General features: G+C 44.3%; 1 protein-coding gene across 7 annotated transcripts in view; it reads right to left on the bottom strand.

Moving 5' to 3' along the window:
• The window catches only part of CCDC57 (coiled-coil domain containing 57), a 110,559-nt gene that overhangs the window by 21,797 nt on the left and 67,735 nt on the right, over window positions 1–21,027 (bottom strand). For 3 of the 7 annotated variants that reach the window (XM_070390139.1, XM_070390137.1, XM_070390140.1), the window contains 3 exons: window positions 11,973–12,073; window positions 8,540–8,659; window positions 7,915–8,131 (listed from right to left, as the gene is read on the bottom strand). In XM_070390139.1, the coding sequence (XP_070246240.1) occupies window positions 7,915–8,131; window positions 8,540–8,659; window positions 11,973–12,073 (438 nt within the window). Of the gene's footprint in view, window positions 1–7,914; window positions 8,132–8,476; window positions 8,660–11,972; window positions 12,074–12,309; window positions 12,378–12,680; window positions 13,564–21,027 lie in introns of those variants that run through there. The other 4 variants (XM_070390142.1, XR_011468019.1, XM_070390141.1 and 1 more) reach the window with 4 other exon arrangements.

Below are 21,027 nucleotides of genomic sequence, written 5' to 3'. Positions count from 1 at the left end.
AAAAACCTCAGATATGCAGATGATACCACCCTTATGGCAGAAAGTGAAGAGGAACTAAAAAGCCTCTGGATGAAAGTAAAAGCGGAGAGTGAAAAAGTTGGCTTAAAGCTCAACATTCAGAAAACTAAGATCATGGCATCTGGTCCCATCACTTCATGGCAAATAGATGAGGAAACAGTGGCTGACTTCATTTTTTTGGGCTCCAAAATCACTGCAGATGGTGACTGCAGCCATGAAATTAAAAGACGCTTACTTCTTGGAAGGAAAGTTATGACCAACCTAGACAGCATATTAAAAAGCAGAGACGTTACTTTGCCAACAAAGGTCCGTCTAGTCAAGGCTATGGTTTTTCCAGTGGTCATGTATGGATGTGAGAGTCGGACTGTAAAGAAAGCTGAGCACTGATGAATTGATGCTTTTGAACTGTGGTGTTGGAGAAAACTCTTGAGAGTCCCTTGGACTGCAAGGAGATCCAACCAGTCCATTCTAAAGTAGATCAGTCCTAGGTGTTCATTGCAAGGACTGATGTTGAAGCTGAAACTCCAATACTTTGGCCACCTGATGCGAAGAGCTGACTCATTTGAAAAGACCCTGATGCTGGGAAAGATTGAAGGCAGGAGAAGGGGATGACAGAGGATGAGATGGTTGGATGGCATTACCGACTCAATGGACATGAATTTGGGTAGACTCTGGGAGTTGGTGATGGACAGGGAGGCCTGGTGTGCTGCATGCTGTCCATGGGGTCGCAAAGAGTCGGACACGACTGAGCGACTGAACTGAACTGAACTGAACTGAAAGGAGGAAATAAAAGGAACCCATGGGGACCTGTTTTTCCCACCACTGGACCTGCTGTCAGGATGGTTCTCCTCCAGCCCCTGCAGGCTTCTGCTCTGGACTCTCTCACTGGGTATCTCTGCATGGCTGACAACTTCAGAAGATGAGAATACCACTCCCTTGGGGGCAAAGGGCAGATGTGCCTATAGCCCACTAGGAAAGATTCGGGTTCTGCCCATTTGGGGCCACTCAGCTGAGACTCCTGACCTGGCCCGTGGGACAGGGGTTGAGGAGACCCTTTGGCTGTCTGCTGTGCTGCAAGTGACGAGTCCTCCTTGCCTTCTGCAGGCGTCTGTGAAGCTGTGGAGACTTGCTTGTCAGGTGTGGTCAGTAAAGTTCCCAGTCTGGGTGTCCATCGCCTTCCCTCCTCTGGCCTGTCCTATTAAATCCAAGCCCCTCAGCACACCTCGCTTCTCTCCTGAGTTCGTCCACCTCCCCAGCCACAAGCATCGGTATATCTCTCCCATCTTCCCCACCTGCATATAGGCAGGCTGCGTCTTCACAGTTTCCTCCAATGTTGCTTTTTAAAAACTATATTTGTTCATTTACTTTTAGCTGAGCTGGGTTTTCATTGCTGCGGGGGCTTTTCTCCAGTTGCAGCGAGTGGGGGCTACTCTTCGCTGTAGCGTGGAGGCGGGGCTCTAGGCTGAGAGGCCTTCAGCAGTTGCGGCACGTGGGCTCAGCAGTCGCAGCTCCTGGCTGCACAGGCTTGATAGTGGTGGCGCACGGGCTTAGTTGCTTTGTGGCATGTGGGATCTTCCCAGATCAGGGATTGAACCCTTGTCTGCTGCATTGGCAGGAGGATTCTTTACCACTGAGCCACCAGGGAAGCCCCAATGTTGCTTTTTAAATGCTGCTTTTCAGAGCAAGACCTCTTCAGTAAGCACTCCACCTGTTCTTCCCCAGCCTGTTCAGCCGGGAAGAGGATGGATGACCATTCCACTACTCCACTAAGACCGCCACAGTGACATGGAACACTTTTCTGCCCTGACCTTCCCTGACCTCTCTGCCCAGTTGACCACCCCCTCCCTCTTAAAACTTTTCTTTATAAAAGATATCCAAACTATATCAAGCACATATAATATACATGTATTGTTTAAAGAATTTTTTTAAAATAAAGAACTAAACAAAAACCTGTGTACTCAGCTTGAGAAACAGCGTTCCTATCACTTGTGTTTGTCAATGAAGTTTTATTGGTACACAGCCATGCCCATCCCGTACATATTGTCTGCAACTGCTTTTGAGCTGCGGGTGGAGACTGCAAGAGAGATCACTGGGTCACAAAGCCAAAAATATTCACCATTCGGCCCTCCTTCACAAAAAAGTTTCCTGATGTCTACTCTGGAATTTTTTTTTTAGTGAGGGATGTGTGGGCAAAGTTGCTCAGTTTTTACTGCCTGAAAAGTCTTTGTTTTGCCCTCCTTAGTGGGATTCTAGGGTGACAGCTGTCTTCCCTCAGCTCAGACAGATACTGTCTCCCTGTTTCAGGCTCCCCACTGTGGCTGGTGAGAAGTCCAGTATTCCCCAGGCACGTCTCTTTGAGGGTAACTTGTCTACTTCCTCTGCCGGTTTTCAAAACAATCTCATCACCTCTGGTGCTTTGTTAGGACCGATCCAGGTGTGGATTTCCTTTAATTATTTGGATTAGGATTTGATAGACTTCCTAGGGTTGAAATTAGGATCTTGCCATACTGCTTCAGCCCCCTCCCTTCAAATGTGGCCCCTGCCCATCTTCTCTCTCCCGCTAAAGCTCTGACCAACATGGGTCAGACCTTCTTACTCTAGTCTCCAGGCTCCTGATCTGTTTTTCTTTTTTTTCTATTTCTTTTTTTCTTTTTTTAATCTGTGTGTCTCTGGGTAATTTATTCATATATAACATCATTTCATGAATTATGTAGTATATCAGTTCAGTTCAGTCGCTCAGTCGTGTCCCACTCTTTGTGACCCCATGAATCGCAGCACGCCAGGCCTCCCTGTCCATCACCAACTCCTGGAGTTCACTCAGACTCACGTCCAACGAGTCAGTGATGCCATCCAGCCATCTCATCCTCTGTCATCCCCTTCTCCTCCTGCCCCCAATCCCTCCCAGCATCAGAGTCTTTTCCAACGAGTCAACTCTTCGAATGAGGTGGCCAAAGTACTGGAGTTTCAGCTTTAGCATCATTCTTTCCAAAGAACACCCAGGACTGATCTCCTTTAGAATGGACTGGTTGGATCTCCTTACACTCCAAGGGACTCTCAAGAGTCTTCTCCAACACCACAGTTCAGAAGCATCAATTCTTCGGTGTTCAGCTTTCTTCACAGTCCAACTCTCACATCCATACATGACCACTGGAAAAACCATAGCCTTGACTAGACGGACCTTTGTTGGCAAAGTAATGTACCCTGCTGTTAAGCTCATCCACTGAGTTTTTAATTTCAGTAATTACAATTTTTCATTTATTAGACCTCTATTTGGTTCTTTTTTTAAGTCTGCTTGGTCTTCTTTATATTTCCTTGCTTCTTGAATGTATTTTCTTGCTGGTATTTTACTTCATTATGAAACACAGTTACTTATACCCTGATATCCCAGGTCTGCTTCTGCTGGCCTCATTTCCCATGCCTTGCACCTTGTGTTTGGGATCTTTTTTTTCACAGGAGTCTGATCTGAGCAAATTTTCTACAGCCTGGGATAAAGGTGATTCCCCCTGAAGTGAGCCGCCACTTGCTGTTGCTAGTTCTTGGGGATGCCACCAGCTCACAATCACTTGAAATGAAGGTTCTAGGCACCCAAGGGTTAAGTGGGACAAAACCATGAGGACTGACTCTTGGTGGCAAATTATTAACATATGTAACAATCTTCCCTTTGTCACTCAGTGCCAGATCACGTCCTCAGTCCTCACGTCCCTGGCCCCTGATGGCGGTGGGGGTCTACCTGTCCACCTGCACACGGAGACTATGGTCCTTGGAGTTTCAGCTTTGGGAGGTGGGGGGGATTGCGCCATCACATTCCTGCCCTGGGTGGGCTTGGCTTTCATCACCATCACCTGTTTTCTGAAGCCAGAGAGGTGACAACACCAGATTTCAAGCCCACCCAGGCTGGCGAAGTCCCTGGTCAAAGGCAGTCTCAGGTTGCTCCTGTTAGCCTTTGCTTGAGGCTTCTTTACCTTCTTGCTATTTACCGATGCCTCATAAGCGTGTCTTTACTTTTTATTCAGCAGTTTTAGCTGCTCTCAGTGACAGTGTTAATCCAGCTACCCAGCCTGCTACATTATGAGAAATGGAAGTCTGGGGTTTTATACTCAACTAAAATATGTAAATATGAGACAAATAAAAATACTCTGTCATACAGAGGCCTCAAAGTTTCCTATATAAAAATTCTCTTTTATAATTACCTTGGAAGAAGAAAATACATCTAAGAGGATACTATGAGAGAGCTGGAAAGCAAATATGGATAAATTATAAAGGACTTAGTCAAATTCACTTTTGTTTAAAAGACAATCACCTCCTGCCCAACAGCTAATGCTTTCATTGATATCAGTAGAAAATTAGAAAAATACAGAGGTTGATAAATTTAAGAAATGGACAGGTAAAATGAAAATAAGTGGAATCTTAGTCACTGAGGAAGAATAAGCATAGAGAATGTAACTTAAAAACAGGCAGAAGGCAATGGAAATGTGATCTCCCTGATGAGACTGGAGGAAATAAAAACTTTTAAAAGCACGCTAAAGACAAAACACAAACTAAGCTGCTGGAGGACAGCGCTGATACAGGAGCATGGTAAGGGAAGGGTAGGAGACACTGAACAGAAACAGGCTTTCAGACCCGGGGAAAGGAATACCAAAAGGGCACCGCGCTTTCTACAAGCGGGTGCCACTGGCAGAAGCAGGCACGTCAGTCACTGTAGCTAGAGCAAAACTATACTCTCAGAAGAGCTGACACCATGGTGATCTTATTCTCTAACCAAAATGTAAATATGTTAGGGATCACTAACTAGGACTTCCCTGTTGGTCCAGTGCTTAGAATCCGCCTCCAATGCAGGGGACACTGGTTCAATACCTGGTCTGGGAAGATTTCACATGCCTCAGGGCAACTAAGCCTGTGTGCCGCCGCTACTGAGCCCGTGTGTGACTACTGGAGTCAGCATGTCCAGGGCGGAGGGGAAAGGAGCTGAGCTTCATGAAAATGGGCAAAGATAAGTCAAGGCTAAACTTACTTAAAAACCACCAACAAGAAAACTGCTAGACAGGACAATGCTCCTGGTCTCTTTTCCTGCACACATTTCCTACAAATACTTGGTAGAGGAAAAATTACCTCTTTTAAAGATGAGGGGGAATAAGGTACAAAAGTGCTATGAGAAAAAAGGAGGAAGGAAACCAGCAAAATGGCAATGAACATTTACCAAAAACTTCCAACAGAGTCGATGAAAAGTACAGCAAAAAGTTTCCTGAATTTAAAATGTACTGAATGGCTTCCCTGATAGCTCAGTGGTAAAGAATCTGCCTGCCAATGCAGGAGACACAGGTTCCAACCTTGATCCAGGAAGATCTCACATGCCTTGGAGCAACAAAGCCCATGTGCCACTTCTATCAAGCCTGTGCTCTAGAACCCAGGAGCTCAACTACTGAAGCCTGTGAGCCCTGGAGCCTGTGCTCTGCAATAAGAGTGTGTGTGCAATGAGGAGCAACCCTAAAAAGAAGTCCATGCTCCTCAACTAGAGAACAGTCCTGGCTTGCTGCAACTAAGAGAAAAGCCCATGCAGCAACGAAGACCCAGCATGGCCAAAATAAATAAATTAAAAAATTATATATATATATAATATATACATACACATGTATATATATATTTATATATATTATTTATATATATAATATAGATACATACATATGTATATATTATATATAGACATACATATATGTATGTGTATATATAATATATACATACATACATATATATATATATATATGTATGTATGTATAAAAGACAGTATGGCTTTAAAAATATATATACTGAAGCAGCAGCTTCTCAGATACACGAGCTTGGGCAGAAGATGTGAGGAGAACAGACCAGTCTGCATCAGAGGAGACTACTTGAAGGCATCACAGGGGTGACTGCTGCCCCAGGGAGCAGAACTCAGACTAATAGGAGGACTTGGCTTCTTCCGGACGCAGGACCCAAGGTTAACAAATCCTGAGAAGAATCACAACAGAGTTTTGGGGCTGGGACTAAGGTCTGTACAGGAAAAGTAAAAAATAAATAAGTGAGAATTACCAGGAAAACTCTAAGAAGCATAATTGGAGAGTCAAAGTCAGCAGACATTATGAGGGACCAGGAAGTGGTAACAATTCAAACAGCACTGCATGTGCATGGACTGAGACCAATGAACCACAGGACAGAACAAGAGCCCAGTGACTCAAGTACACACAAAACATTTAATATTATAGTGAAAGTAGGATTTCCAACAAGTGGGGAAATGTGAGTTACTCAGTAACTGGTGGGGGTGGGAGGATATCTGAATTGCCACCTGGGGTTAAAAAATAAAGTTTGGTTCCTATTTCATAACCTACAAGTGTGATAAAACTCCAAATGGATCATGGATTTAGATATGAAAAAAGGAAACCATAACTGTGTTAGAAGAAATCATGGCAGAATAATCTTTCATCTTGGAGTGGAAAAGACCTAGGTATAGCAAAAATCCGAGAAAGGATTAAAAACAAGAACATAAGTTAGACTACATTTTTAAAAATGTGCATGACAAAAAGCCACCATAGGCAAAATAAAAGAACAAATGAAAAACTGTAGGAAAATATTTGCAATTTATATCTCAGAAAAGGTCTAACTTCCATTATATATAATGAGCTCATACAAATCAATAAGAAAAAGATTATAAACCCAATAGACCAATGAGCAGAGAGCTGAAGAAAAGGAAAAGACATAATTCAAACATGTGAAAAGATGCACAACCTCCTAACAGGTAAAATGCGAAATAAAACGACACCTATCAGACTGGCGAAGACGACAGCTCGACGGCACTGCTGGACAGGAGTCTCAGCCTCTGCTGGGTGGCTGGGAGCTGCTGCTGTCTGATGGAGCCCAACTAACGATATCTTCCCGAACTAGACAGGCACATGTGGTGGTGGTGGTTTAGTTGCTAAGTTGTGTCTGACTCTTGTGACCCCATGGGCTGCAGCCTGCCAGGCTCCTCTGTCCATGGGATTTCCCAGGCAAGAATATTGGAGCGGGTAGTCATTCCCTTCTCCAGGGGATCTTCCCAACCCAGGGATCGAACCTGTGTCTCCCGCATTGGCAGGCGGATTCTTTACTGCTGAGCCACCAGGGAAGCCAGAAATGCACATACCTTTGGACAGAACAATCCCCTCTCTGCTGCTGCTAAGTCACTTCAGTCGTGTCCGACTCTGTGTGACCCCATAGACGGCAGCTAACCCTAACCCTAACCCTCTCTGGGAATTTACATTTATACTTTAATTCATGCACTATAGCATGTACAAGCTAATTCACTGTAACATTATTTGTAGTGGCAAAAGATCGGGAATAACCTAAAATGCCCATTGGCACACTGGGCACAGTGGGAGGCAGTCAGGCATTAAGGCTGAGAATGAGGATGCTAGCTGCATACTGATCTGCAAGGGGCTCTAAGCTCACTCCCCCCACCCTGGTCTTCACACAGCCTCCCTTTCACCCACCATGCTTGCTACACCTCGGTCTCATGCAGTTCCCCCAAAGGTTGTGGCCCCTCAAATGAATTTTCCTGATTACCTCACAGTGACATTATCGGGAGCAAGTTTTCCAGGGGGCTGAAGACACACTCTTCATGGGCTGTCCTGGCCTCCCGTGGCTGAGCAGAACACAGAATGCTTGCCACCCCTAGAGTTACAGACTGACCACGCTGCATTCACCCCTTGTGGGCTGAGGGTCCTTGTGACCTGTGGTCTCCACTATCAGTAAATGTGGTAATGTGGTCAGCTGGACGTGGGCCTGGGAGACACACTCCTTCCCTGGGGGACGCTCAGGCACCAGGTAAAAGAGGACAGGACTGCTGTTCTCATGGCCAGTATCCTGACTGACAGAGTAGCGGCCTACCTGGAGGTGAGTCATCCTGGGAAGTGAGGCCAGAAGGGCTGGATCCCAGGTCCAACAACTTCCACGTGTCCTGGAGGGAACTGCTGGCAAGTGACGAGGACCTTCGGGTGTGGTGGCCAGTTTCCTCCTGGAATTCTTGAGCCAGGCGTGGCTTTGGGGACCGATTTTCTTTCTGAGGAGCTGATCTGCAAGTCACTGTGGAGCTCCTGTGCTGTCTCTGTGAAAGAGAGTAAAGAGAATTATCCTTGAAAGCCACCCTCTCTCCCTGCCCTCCCGGGGTGATAAGACAGTCAACCTGGCCTGAGGAGCTCTGGACATTCAAACATGGAACATGGGGAATTCCCTAGTGGTCCAGTGGTTAGGATTCCTTACGTTCACTGCCAAGAGCCTGGGTTCAATCTCTGGTCAGGGAACTAAGACCCCACGAGCCATGTAGTGCGGCCAACCTCCCCGCCAAAGAAACAGGATTGTGAGGGAGGTGAGCCTGGAAATCAGGGCCAAGGCCCTGAGGTGAAGACACTCAGGCGGTGGTCACTCTCCGCGACACTAAGTGCTCCAGTACTGGGTGCTTCCCGAGCTAGGATGTGGGCCGCATGAAGAGCTGGCCCTGGTGGGTCCTGTGTACCAGTCCTGGTCCCGCTGTGCAGCCTGGCCGAGCATCCTTTCTGCAGACTGTCTGTGCCAGGCGGGCTTGGCTCTTTCCTGAGCATTCAGAGAAACATTCTTTCTTGGCTTTCCTAGGGTCCTGTTGTGGAGATTTTAGTACAAGAAACTCAGTGTTTGTGGGTCTTTGATGGGCTGTGTTACTGAGTTTTCAGTGTTTGTGTGGCTTTGATGGGGCATGTTCTCAGTGTTTGTAGGGCTTTGACAGGGTGTGTTACTGGGTTCTCAGTGTTTGTGGGGCTTTGATACGGTGTGTTACTGGGTTCTCCCTCAGGATTAGGAAGAAACACCTTCCCCACATTTCTGATATTAGGGAGTCAGCTCTGTGATGAGCCAAAAGTAGAGAACGTGTTTGTGCTTCCACCAGCCAGTACAAACTTAACAGGCCTCGAGACAGTGATCCAAGTACCTTTCCAAGTACCTGACAGTCACATAACCTTCCTGCGGTGCCCAACAAGGGCACCCTGCACCTCGCCAGGCACAGGGTGAGGGGCCTGCAGCTCTCCTTTGTGGCACATCTTCAATGCACAGCTGAGGCCACTCTGGCCCCCTGCGGCCTGAACACTCACATCTGCCCTCTGAGGGGAGGCCTGTGGAAAAGCACTTGGGAGGGGGAGCCGAGGAGAACCGAAGCCCCGGACTGTGCAGAGGGCCTGGTGCAGAGGGCCACCTACGGCTGCTGCTTCTCCTGCTCAAGCTTACGTTTGGATTGTGAGCAGAGTAATGCACGCGTATCTTTCGATTTTAACTTTCAGTGTCCAGGTGGCAGTGATAATGAGCAACTTCTCATGTTTGTTGACTGACGCAATGAGTTTCTTCTTCAATGGCTTCTGAATGTTGCATGTGTGCGTGCTCAGTTGCTTAGTCATGTCCGACTCTTTGTGACCTGACCCTATGGACTGCAGCCCGCCAGGCTCCTCTGTCCATGGGATTCTCCAGGCAAGAATACTGGAGTGGGTTGCCATTTCCTCCTTCAGGGGATCTTCCCGACCCAGGGATCGAACCAGCGTCTCCTGTGTCTCCTGCATTTGCAGGTGGATTCTTTACCACTGAGCTGCCTGGGAAGCCCCTTCTGATTGTTATCCTTTGCTTATTTTTCTACTGGTTATCTGTCTTTTTCTTCTTGAACTATAGGCATTCTTTTCTGTATGTTCTTCTTGTTTCTTCCTACACAGCACCATTTACTAGTGGAAGTAAAGAGGAACCAAAAAAAGAGGACCTCAAAGAGTCTTCCTTTCTCGAATTTTAAGATGAGTTATTTCACTGGATGTAATGGATAGCTTTGTAGTTTGAGAGAGATTGATAAAGTTTAATAAACTACTTAATTTACTAGAAAGAAATGGAGGTCTAGATAAGAGTATATGTGTTTCACCACAGAAGTTAGCAGGCACATTTATTTGATGATCTGGGAGAGATTTTTTCTAATAACACACATTTAGAGACTTAAATGATTAATGCAGATGACTTGAAAGGTACAAGCAGCTCAGACAGGCAGCCACTTCGATGCTTTAATACCACTTTCCACGAACGCGAAGAGGGAAGGACTCTGAGTGTCTGTGTGCACACGCACACACATGAGAGGAGTCTGGAACAAAGCCTATCGGGTTCCAGCAGACCCGCCCAGGTGAGGCCCAGCCCAGGGTGCCTAGGCCTCAGTGATCCTGCATTTCTTCTTTCTATGCTCTTTCCTTCTTCCCAAATACATCCTCCACAGGCTTTTTGTCAGTGGAAGAGTCTGTTGGTGGAAAACACTGTGCCTCCTGGGCCCCTCTCAGAGCCAGCCTTTCTGTTTCTCAGGCCAGTGTCTCCTGGTCTGGCACACTGCCTCCCTAGGCTTCTCTGTCCCCCTGACCCATTCCTGGCTGACCTTGTGCTGGTGACTCAGAACCCCTGCACTTTGCTGAAGACTTCCCTTTGCTGAAGACTTCTTCCTCAAACTCCACATCTAGATGTGCAAGCTCAGACTGAATGTAGGTGTGGGAATGGTAAAGGATCATCTCGGATCTAAGCCCATCCATCAAATCTCCACCCCCAGCTGCTCCCCAGGCCTCAAACTCTTTAGAGAATCCTGACTCACACTGCGCCCTCCCAACTCCCACCCATTATGATCCAGCCACCATCCCAGCCTTACTCCTCCTTACCAGCCCCTCCTCCCACCCTCACCCACCTGCGCCTCTTACCCAGGATGGAGCTTGTCACTAAGCCACATGTCATCTCATGGTGTAACAGGCCAGCTATCTGTTACTTGACTTGCTATTTATTTTAAATAAACTGAAAAGACAAACTACACAGTGTACAAGTCATCCAACAGATAAGGATTAGTATATATAAAGAAAAGTACAAACACTCAAGTAGAAAATCAGCATAAAACATGCATAAATAACCCACAAAAGAAGAAATACATATGGCTGATGAACAGATTTAAAATTTGAACACTCTCAGGATATAAGAAATGTTTAGAAGATGCATTTTAAACCTGTTATATTGGTAAAGATTTAGAAAACAATACCTAGGTAGGTAAAGCTATATAATAAAATACATATACGATATACTTTATAACTTTGAAAAACTAAGATCATGGCATCTGGTCCCATCACTTCATGGCAAATAGATGGGGAAACAGTGGAAACAGTGACAGACTTCATTTTGGGGGGCTCCAAATCACTGCAGATGGTGACTGCAGCCATGAAATTAAAAGATGTTTGCTCCTTGGAAGAAAAGTTATGAACAACCTAGACAGCATATTAAAAAGCAGAGACATTACTTTGCCAACAAAGGTCTAGTCAAAGCTAGGGCTTTTCCTAGGTCATGTATGGATGTGAGAACTGGACTATAAAGAAAGCTGAGAGCCAAAGAATGGATGCTTTTGAACTGTGGTGTTGGAGAAGACTCTTGAGAGTCCCTTGGACTGCAAGGAGATCCAATCAGTCCATCCTAAAGGAAATCAGCCCTGAATATTCATTGGAAGGACTGATGCTGAAGCTGAAACTCCAATACTTTGGCCACCTGATTCGAAGAACTGACTCATTTGATAAGACCCTGATGCTGGGAAAGATTGAAGGCGGGAGGAGAAGGGGACAGAGGATAAGATGGTTGGATGGCACCACCAACTTGCTGGACATGAGTTTGAGTAAACTCTGGGAGTTGGTGATGGACAGGGAGGCCTGGCATGTTACAGTCCATGGGGTCGCAAAGAGTTGGACACGACTGAGTGACTGAACTGAACTGAACTGAATACACTGATAAGTTACTGCTAACTATGCTAAAGTGCTGAAAACTGGAAGCTTTTAAAATTGTGTTCACCGTATTCTAAAGTTTCTGTTATGAAAATGTAGTATTTGAGCAATCAGTAAAAAGTTTATTAAAAAAAAGTTTCTTAGATAAAGGACTGTTACCTGAGTTGTGAGGCAGGGTTGCCACTGTCCCAAGCATACGTCAGGAGCCTCACCTGAGCCCTGCGCCTCAGGGGTGTGGAAGGGGTGATGAGGCGGCTTCCCTGTAAACGAAATGAGGGAAAGGGAGTTTATTCCTTGTGTGCATATCACTTGGGTTCCTCCCATGCTGAAAACAAATACTCAAGAAGAACAGCATGTGCATCTTTAAAACCAAAGTCACTTCTCTTTTAAGAGAATTTGGGTGGGGGTGGTGCATGGACACGTGTGAACTGTGCAACACACGCCAGCATTTCAGCAGACTTCAGAACACACAGAAACATTCCACAAAGTCACATACCCTTGACACAGCTTCTCAGAGTGGCAGACATGAGCACATCCATTAACAGACCCAAAGACATACCCTCTCTGCAGCATAGAAAAATAAGAAGCAAAAGTTTACGTATGTATGCTTGAGGATTATTCTTGTAATCAATGCTTCAGCAGTCTGCCTTAATCAGGTATGATCTAGGCATCAAATGAACATTCATTTGTTAACTCAGTTTGGGTTATGTTACCTGAAAACCTTAGAAATTTACCTTTAAGATGACATACTACAAGAGAGAAATTACCATTGAGGTAAGTTTTTCAGAATAACAAATTAATTTGGTTAAATACAAGGTTATTGAGGACCCCGAGTTTTTTTTTTTTTTTTTTTCGGTGTGTGTGTGTGTGTGATTTATGTGAAAATTAATCATGGGATCCTCACTAAAATAGAGTTGGGAGGCCAGAAGGGGAGCTCTCACAGAAGAGACCACCTTGCATCTCTGGAAGGAAGTAACACTGCTGGCAGCTGGAGAAGGATTTTATCTCTGCCTGGCAATGGCCCAGCCAATAAAAGCCACTGTGCTTTGAAGTTCCAATTTGTTCCAATGGACTCTGTTTTTAACAGCTCCTCCCAACTTCCCCTTCTCTATAAAAGAGGTTCCCCTCCTTTGCCTCAACATACTTGCATGTGGTTCATTGTAGTCGCAGGTCCCAAACTGCAATTCTTTGTTGCTCCTGAATAAATTCATTTGGCGGGTAAAATTACTGGTTGTTTTACTGTTTTTGGTTAATAACTATTGCTATTTACAATGTTGGAAACTGAAGCAGATAAATTTTTCAAAAGCTTATTTCTCCATTCATTTAAAGATAATGATGATGGACATGTTGCGTGTTATTAACATCTGAGTAGTTATGACAGTAGTTTTGCCACCATGGTCCTTCTGAGATGAGGCCTAAAGTAATGTATGTTTTTTCCAGGTGATAAAAAGACGTATGAAGAACAATATTTGGAAATGAATATACTTTCCTTAGTTTATAATACCTTAAAGTTTAAAGGCTATCAATTCTGAAGTTACAGAAATGGGCAACAAGCCAATGAAAAGATGCTCAACATCATTAGTCATTAGGACATGCAAAATCAAAATCACAATGAGATACTACTTTGCACTTACTAGGATGGCTAAAATAAAAAAGACAGGGGACCTTCTCTGGTGGTCCAGTGGTTAAGAATCTGGGCTTCCACTGTAGAGGGCACGGGATCAATCCCTGGTCAGGGAAGTTCCATATGCTACAGGTACAGCCAAAAAACCCACAAAAACAAAAAGATAGGAAGTAAGTGTTGTTGAGGATGTGGAAAATCAGAACCTCAGAGATTACTGGTGGGAAAGCAAAATGCAGCTATAGTCAAAAACAGTTTGGTGGCTTCTCAATGAATTAAACATTGAATTACCATGTCACTGCAGCAATTCCATTTCTGGGTATATATCTAAAGAACTGAGAACAAGTTTAAACAAAAACTTGTACAAGAATTTTCATAGCAGTATTATTCACAATAACCAAAAGACAGAAAAAAAAAACCACCCCAAATGTCTATTACTAATGAGTGGATAAACAGTGTAGCCTGTCTACACAAGGGAATATTATTCAGCCATAAAAAGGAATGAAGCACCAACACACACTACAATGTAATCAAACCTCAAAAACATTATGTTTGGTGAAAAAAGCCAGACGCAAAAGGCCACAGGATGCATGCTTCCATTTACATAAAATGTCCAGACGACCAGAACAGTTTTCTTTGCTTTATGTTGACTTTATTACGCTTCATGATTAAAAACAAATAAACAAAGCTACCTCCCTATGGGAGAGCTAACGTTCTTTACAATGACGTTGACTTCTGTGTTTATTTTTAAATGTTTATTGTCACTTTCACCTGAGGAGACAAATACTGTTGTTTCCCGGGCGTCCATGATCCTATTTTAGTGTTCAAATCTCCTGACAGCCTTTGGTAATTTTCCTTTTCAAACTGAATCCTAGGGGTAAAAAGGAGATAAAACTTCCAGGGTACTCTTTTCACCTAAAATTATCTTTATGCCTTGGGAAAATCACAGATTTGTTCTTATAATAGAAGTGTTAGAAATAATTAGGTTTATTTGAGGTATTATTATCCATGAGTTTCATGAGAAGAGTTGCTGAGTCCGAAGAAATGTTCAGCCAATCCCATTTTATATATTTGTTGGTAAAATATTGTTCACATCATGTGTTTGAGGAACTTTCTAGAGATCTGTTAGGGTCCTGGGTGCCTGTCAGGTTTTTCTTCATCAGAGTCCTAAAGTGTCTGTCCAGTGCCATGAGGGAACAGGGGTATAGAGCTTAAAAGTTGGTGGACTCAGTCACTGTTTTAAATATTTACTTGGTCACAACCTTACTTCTTTAACTTGAATCCAGCGTTTGGGAGGCCAGGAGTTTGCAGCTGTGCCTTCACATCTCATAGTTAATATGCAGATGGTCAGGACCTGCCCCACAACTCCTCACTCTCTGCTTGATATTCTTGGTATATTCATGGTACATTATGTTTCAGGATTATTTTGTGTTATATCGCAGGAATTTTCCCTCTATAAAAATTATGTTCACTGATTTTTAGAAATCAGATACAGTGTTCACAGTCTTCTTTAAAAACAGGCATAACTTCTTAGACTAACTTTATCTAAAACTTTTTTCAGGGAGCAGCTTTTTTGTTCTGCACGGCACAGAAACAACCAAATATAACTTCTCAGTGGCACTTTTATTGTTACGCACTCCCTTCAGATCTTTCACTTTTGAAAATTATCAGTAGTATAAGTTAACCATGGCCATATTACATCTTCATCATCCATGTGGACAAAAAAAAATGTGGTCTACCATTTCAATAAACAGAGAATATTGCCTGCCACCAAGCAATCAGCCGCTGCAGCTGTCCCAACTGTGCACCCTAATGGGATTCAGAATGGACAAAAACAGGATATTGGCCCTAGATAGTTCAGATGCATATCAGAAGAACGGTTTCAACGGGCCCAGACTCTTGCATCTTCCCATATATAAAAAGGCACTAAAATCCTCGAGATGTCTGTTTTTTTGGTGATTAATAGTAATCTTTTGATGTTTGGCTACATATATATTGTTTTAACAAAAACTCCTTCATATCCTGTTCTCTTTGACCTCTCTGGAACAGTCTCTCAGAGCCGTCAGATAGGCTGCCTTCCTGGACTGTTGTTGTGGTTCAGCTGCCAAGTCGTGTCCGACTCTGCAATCCAATGGACTGTAGCACATCAGGCTTCCCTATCCCTCACCATCTCCTGGAGTTTGCTCAAGTTCATGTCCATTGCATCAGTGATGCTGTTCAACCATCTTATCCTCTGTCATCCTTCTCTCTTCCTGCTTTCAATCTTTCCCAGCATCAGGGTCTTTTCCAATGAGCTGGCTGTTTGCATCAGGTGCCCAAAGTACTGAAGCTTCAGCTTCAGCAACAGTGGACTGTAGTCCTCAGGAATATTCTCGAATAAAACCGAATTCTCCACTTTTAGATTGTGCATTTTCTCTTCAGTGAACAGCTACAAAGAGTTTGTTTTACTTTAATGAAAAGGAAAAAAAGAAGAAAAAAAAGAGTCAGGCCAGCACAGTGGGAAAACACTGTGTCATGGGCATTGCTTAGACCACCGTGAGGCCATCCAGTGGCCTGACTCAGGATGTCCAGAACACTAGTAAAGAAGCAGATGGATTGTTGAGATTTCAGAACCAAGATGGAGTGGAATAAGGATTAATCACCTAGGACTGAAGGGACCCACGAGGGACAATGCAGCTGCTGATGGGAATACTGTACATGTGACTTTAATGCTCCTTCTAGATACACAAGGAACCCTTTCTCTTTCCCCTTAAGCTGTCTGTGGTGGTGGTTTTAGTCGCTAAGTCGTGTCTGACTCTTTGTAACCCCATGGACTGTAGCTCGCCAGGCTCCTCTGTCCACGGAATTTCCCAGGCAAGAATACTGGAGTGGGTTGCCATTTCCCTTTCCAGGGGATCTTCCTGACCCAGGGATTGAACTCACGTATCCTGTATCTCCTGAACTGGCAGGTGGATTCTTTACCACTGAGCCACCTGGGAAACCCTTAAGCAGTCTGTAGTCCATACAAATTTAGTGGCCTCTGGTTTTGTAAACTGAAATGAAACATTTCTAAGTGGTATCTTGGTCTCTTAAGTCTGAGTCCTCCAGAACTTGTTAACTCTTGTTGAGTATTCTTCCTTTCCTGGCAATATAATAATTTGCGTAGGTTCAAAGGGTATCTTCTTGTTTCTACTTAGATTTGACTGGCAACATGGATTGCACAGCCAAGGCCTTGCCTGGGTGGCCACAGGGGAGAATGATACTCAATCACCAGGACCCAGCATGTGTAAGGATCTGCAGTTCAGGGATCAAGGCTCATAAGGCCCTCCCAGGAAAACTGCCAGGTGCCAGCCTCATGAGGGGATAAGGAAGTTCATCTCCTGGCAGGTCCAAGAGCCTCAGGATATTCTGGAAACCTCAAGAAAAAAGGAATTTGCTTGAAATAATCCATCAGGTGAAACATGGTAGGTTCTCGGCTTCCTGGACTCAGGACAACAAATAAGACGCTTTCAAAAGTCCAACCTGAAATCCTGACGGGAACTTCCAGCAAAGCAAACTCAAAAGGGCCAACATGATGGATTAACACTCTGATTGCACATACGGAAACAATCAGGCCAAATGGGACCAGCCTTGTTTCATGATCAAGAATAATCTTTCACATGAATTGTATCAAAAGCTGAGAAACTAAAGGGAAAAAAAAAACAACTATGGAAACTGCATTGCCTACCGCACATCCTGAGGAGCTGTCAGGGTATTGCCTCTCACAGTGCCTGAGTTACAACTCTGGAAGCTGCTGGACATGCAGACTATGCCTTGTCCCTTGGCTTTTTCATGGGCTCCCGCTCCTCCCTTTAGAGAAACTGGTTCTGCCTCTATTTGCAATTCAATTCCTTTACTCCATATACATTTGCTCTTTTGATTTTTCCTTGAATTGGTTATAACATTTGACTGGAAAATTCTAAACATGTGCTGGCTTTCATATCTGTTTGAGAATCATATCTTCTCCCTGAAAATTATCTTTTAACACTTATTAAAGAAATATTATTAAAATGTTATCAGATATCAGAAAGGACACTGAATAATATGAACCTTGATGAGCTATAACTGGCATGAGCACTTCTGCTCTAAGTAACATGGCATGAAAACTGACACAACACAGTGGTAAGGAACAGAAGGAGAAATGGACAGAAATAAAAGAACAGTGCAAGATTTTAATGCAAAAATCATAGTTCTTGGCATTTCAAGTTGACGAGTATACAGAAGTTTAGAAAGAGTGTTAATCATTGTATTTAGGCTGAGGCGTCCCAGCACTGGAGCCTACCTGCTGTTGGGTGGGGCTGGGTCTTGGTGCTGGGGTGGTGGCTGGCCTCCAGGAGAGCTCACCCTGGTGAGTACCTCTGCCACCAGTGTCCTTGTCCCCACAGAGCCACGGCAGCCTCCCACCTCCCCAGAGACCCTCCAAGACCAGCAGGGTCACCTTTGGTGTTCTGCTCGTTTGTTCATCCACATGAACCTAAAATCCAGTTTGTCTAGCTCCACAAAAAAATGTGTTAGAATTTTCATCTATTTGAGAACTGGATGTCCTCAAAAAAGTGAACTCTAGTAGACACACTAGAGTACGGATATCATTATCAGTGGAACTACTATACCTCTGTTTATCTAGGTCTTCTTCAGCATCTTTAATAAAACTGTATTTTTTTTTCCAAAAGGCTGCTTAATAGAACACAATCAAAAGTAGACTTCAATTCTCTCTTCAATTTTGAAACTCTCTCTTGTGAATTCAACCAGTCCATTCTAAAGGAGATCAGTCCTGGGTGTTCTTTGGAAGGAATGATGCTAAAGCTGAAACTCCAGTACTTTGGCCACCTCATGCCAAGAGTTGACTCGTTGGAAAAGACTCATGCTGGGAGGGATTGGGGGCAGGAGGAGAAGGGGACGACAGAGGATGAGATGGCTGAATGGCATCACTGACTCAATAGACGTTGAGTCTGAGTGAACTCCGGGAGTTTGTGATGGACAGGGAGGCCTGGCGTACTGCGATTCATGGTGTCGCAAAGACTCGGACATGACTGAGTGACTAAACTGAACTGAACTCACCAAGACAGGAGTCAGGAGGCCAGAAGCGGAGCCCTTATGCATACCTTACTCATGTAAATACAGATCCTAACAGAAGAGACTACTTTGGATCTCCAGACACAAGTGACATTGCCTTACTGCCACAAGGAGGAGGAAGATACTCTCTTTGCCTGGCAGCAGCCCAGACAATGAGAGATCATTACAGTTCAGCCAATGAAAAATCACTACACTTTGAACTCCCAGTTTCCTCCAAAGGACTCTGTCTGTAACAGCTCCCCACAATGTCCCCTACTCGTCTATAAAAAGGTTTCCTCTCTTCTGCTTTATCTGACTTGCATGTCAAGAGGCAACAGGAGCGGACTTGGACTATTTGCTTTACAGGACTATGCAGGTCAAGAAGCAACAGTTAGAACTGGACATGGAACAACTGACTGGTTCCAAATTGGGAAAGGTTCCAGCCGGGAAAGGAGTACGTCAAAGCTGTATATTTTCACCTTGCTTATTTAACCTATATGCAGAGTACATCACGTGAAATGCTGGACTATATGAAGCACAAACTGGAATCATGATTGCAGGGAGAAATATCAATAACCTCAGATATGCAGATGACACCATCCTTATGGCAGAAAGTGAAGAGAAACTAAAGAACCTCTTGATGAAAGTGAAAGAAGAGTGAAAAAGCTGGCTTAAAACTCAACATTCAAAAAACAAAGATCATGGCATTCAGTCACATCACTTCATGGCAAATAGACAGGGAAACAATGAGAACAGTGACAGACATTATTTTCTTGGGCCCCAGAATCACTGCAGATGGTGACTGCAGCCATGAAATTAAAAGACACTTACTCCTTGGAAGAAAAGCTATGACCAACCTAGATGGCACATTAAAAAGCACAGACATTACTTTGCCAACATAGGTCCGTTTAGTCAAAGCTAGGGCTTTTCCAGTGGTCATGTATGGATGTGAGAGTTGGACTATAAAGAAAGTTGACTGCCAAAGAATTGATGCTTTTGAACTGTGGTGTTGGAGAAGACCCTTGAGAGTCCCTTGGACTGCAAGGAGATCCAACCAATCCATCCTAAAGGAAATCAGTCCGGAATATTCATTGGAAGGACTGATGCCATAGCTGAAGCTCCAGTACTTTGGCCACCTGATGCAAAGAACTGACTCACTGGAAAAGACCCTGATGCTGGGAAAGATTGGAGGCTGGAGGAGAAGGGGACAACAGAGGATGAGATGGTTGGATGGCATCACCGACTCGATGGACAAAAGTTTGAGGAAGCTCTGGGAGTTGGTGATGGACAGGGAAGCCTGGCGTGCTGCAGTCCATGGGGTCACAAAGAGTTGGACACGACTGAGACTGAACTCACTGACTTGCATGTGGTTCACCACAGTTGTATGTCCCAAATTGGAATTCTTTGTTGCTCCTGAATAAACTCATTTTGCTGACAAAAAATAAATTTTAGGTTAACACTGGAGGTCCCACCAAGATCCAGAGCAGACTCCTGACAACCCTGGGACTGGTGAGCAAAAGGGTGGGGTACTCACTAAGTCTACAGGGCTCACCATTTTCCTAGTCACCCCTGGAGTTTAAGGGGAAGGTTTTCTCCTGGATTGGAGCTCCGCTCTTAGTGCATTTAGAACTCTCAAAGGCTTTATCTGGGATATGTTTAAAGGCTTTACCCTTTTTGTTAAGGCTTTGCTTTGTCTGTGAGCACTCATTTGGGACTTCAGCCTTACTTGAAATCAGGCTGTCCCAACTGGAACTGTGCTGGCCTTCGGTCCAATTCCTTTTGGAATTGGGCTGTTCCTATTTCGAACTGTGCCATTCAGCCTTTAACCTGATTCTTTTGGGATCAGGCTGTCCCAAGTGGAACTGTGCTGCTATTTGGCCTGCAGGCTGTTTAAGAATTGCCCCCTTTGCTTTAGAGAAAAAAGAAAGAAAGAAACCTCCAGAAAATGGGATCCCAGTTATCTAAAATGTCTTGAGGGTGCCCCACATTTAAAGACCCTGTCTGATTTTATGTTTAAAAACCACAGTCCCTTCTCACGCATGTTTCTAAAGAAATGGACAAATTTTAACCCAAAGTAATTTGGAATATCACTGGCCATTATGGAGAACTTTCAGACTCACCAAGCTTACCTTTCTTAAAACTATTAGACAGCCATGACTCTGAAATTATCAAAATTAAAATTGATTGCTATTTTGATTGCTGTTGATTGCTATTTTGAGGCTTCCAAATATTATCAGGAATTTAAAATTGTCTCTCCGCAAATACAATAATTATACCGTCCAAGGCAAACAAAGACAAAATGGCTCTGAAGCCTCATGCTCATCCCCCCCACTTCTTTGTCCCTGGTATCAGCTCATTTATCCCCCCACTCTCCCTCCCCTTGCTTCTTTGTCTCAGTCTGCCACGCTCTATCAGAAACTGGCCTTTAAAGGGAAAACTTCTGGGACTTCCCAGGTGGTCCAGTGGTAAGACCCCACACTCCCAATGCAGGGGTCCCAGGCACAATGCCTGGTCAGGGAACTA

Source organism: Bos mutus, chromosome 19, assembly GCF_027580195.1.
Source record: "Bos mutus isolate GX-2022 chromosome 19, NWIPB_WYAK_1.1, whole genome shotgun sequence".
NCBI lineage: Eukaryota > Metazoa > Chordata > Mammalia > Artiodactyla > Bovidae > Bos > Bos mutus.
Note: the sequence above shows the minus strand (reverse complement) of the source record. Positions and strands in the feature narration are given on the sequence as shown.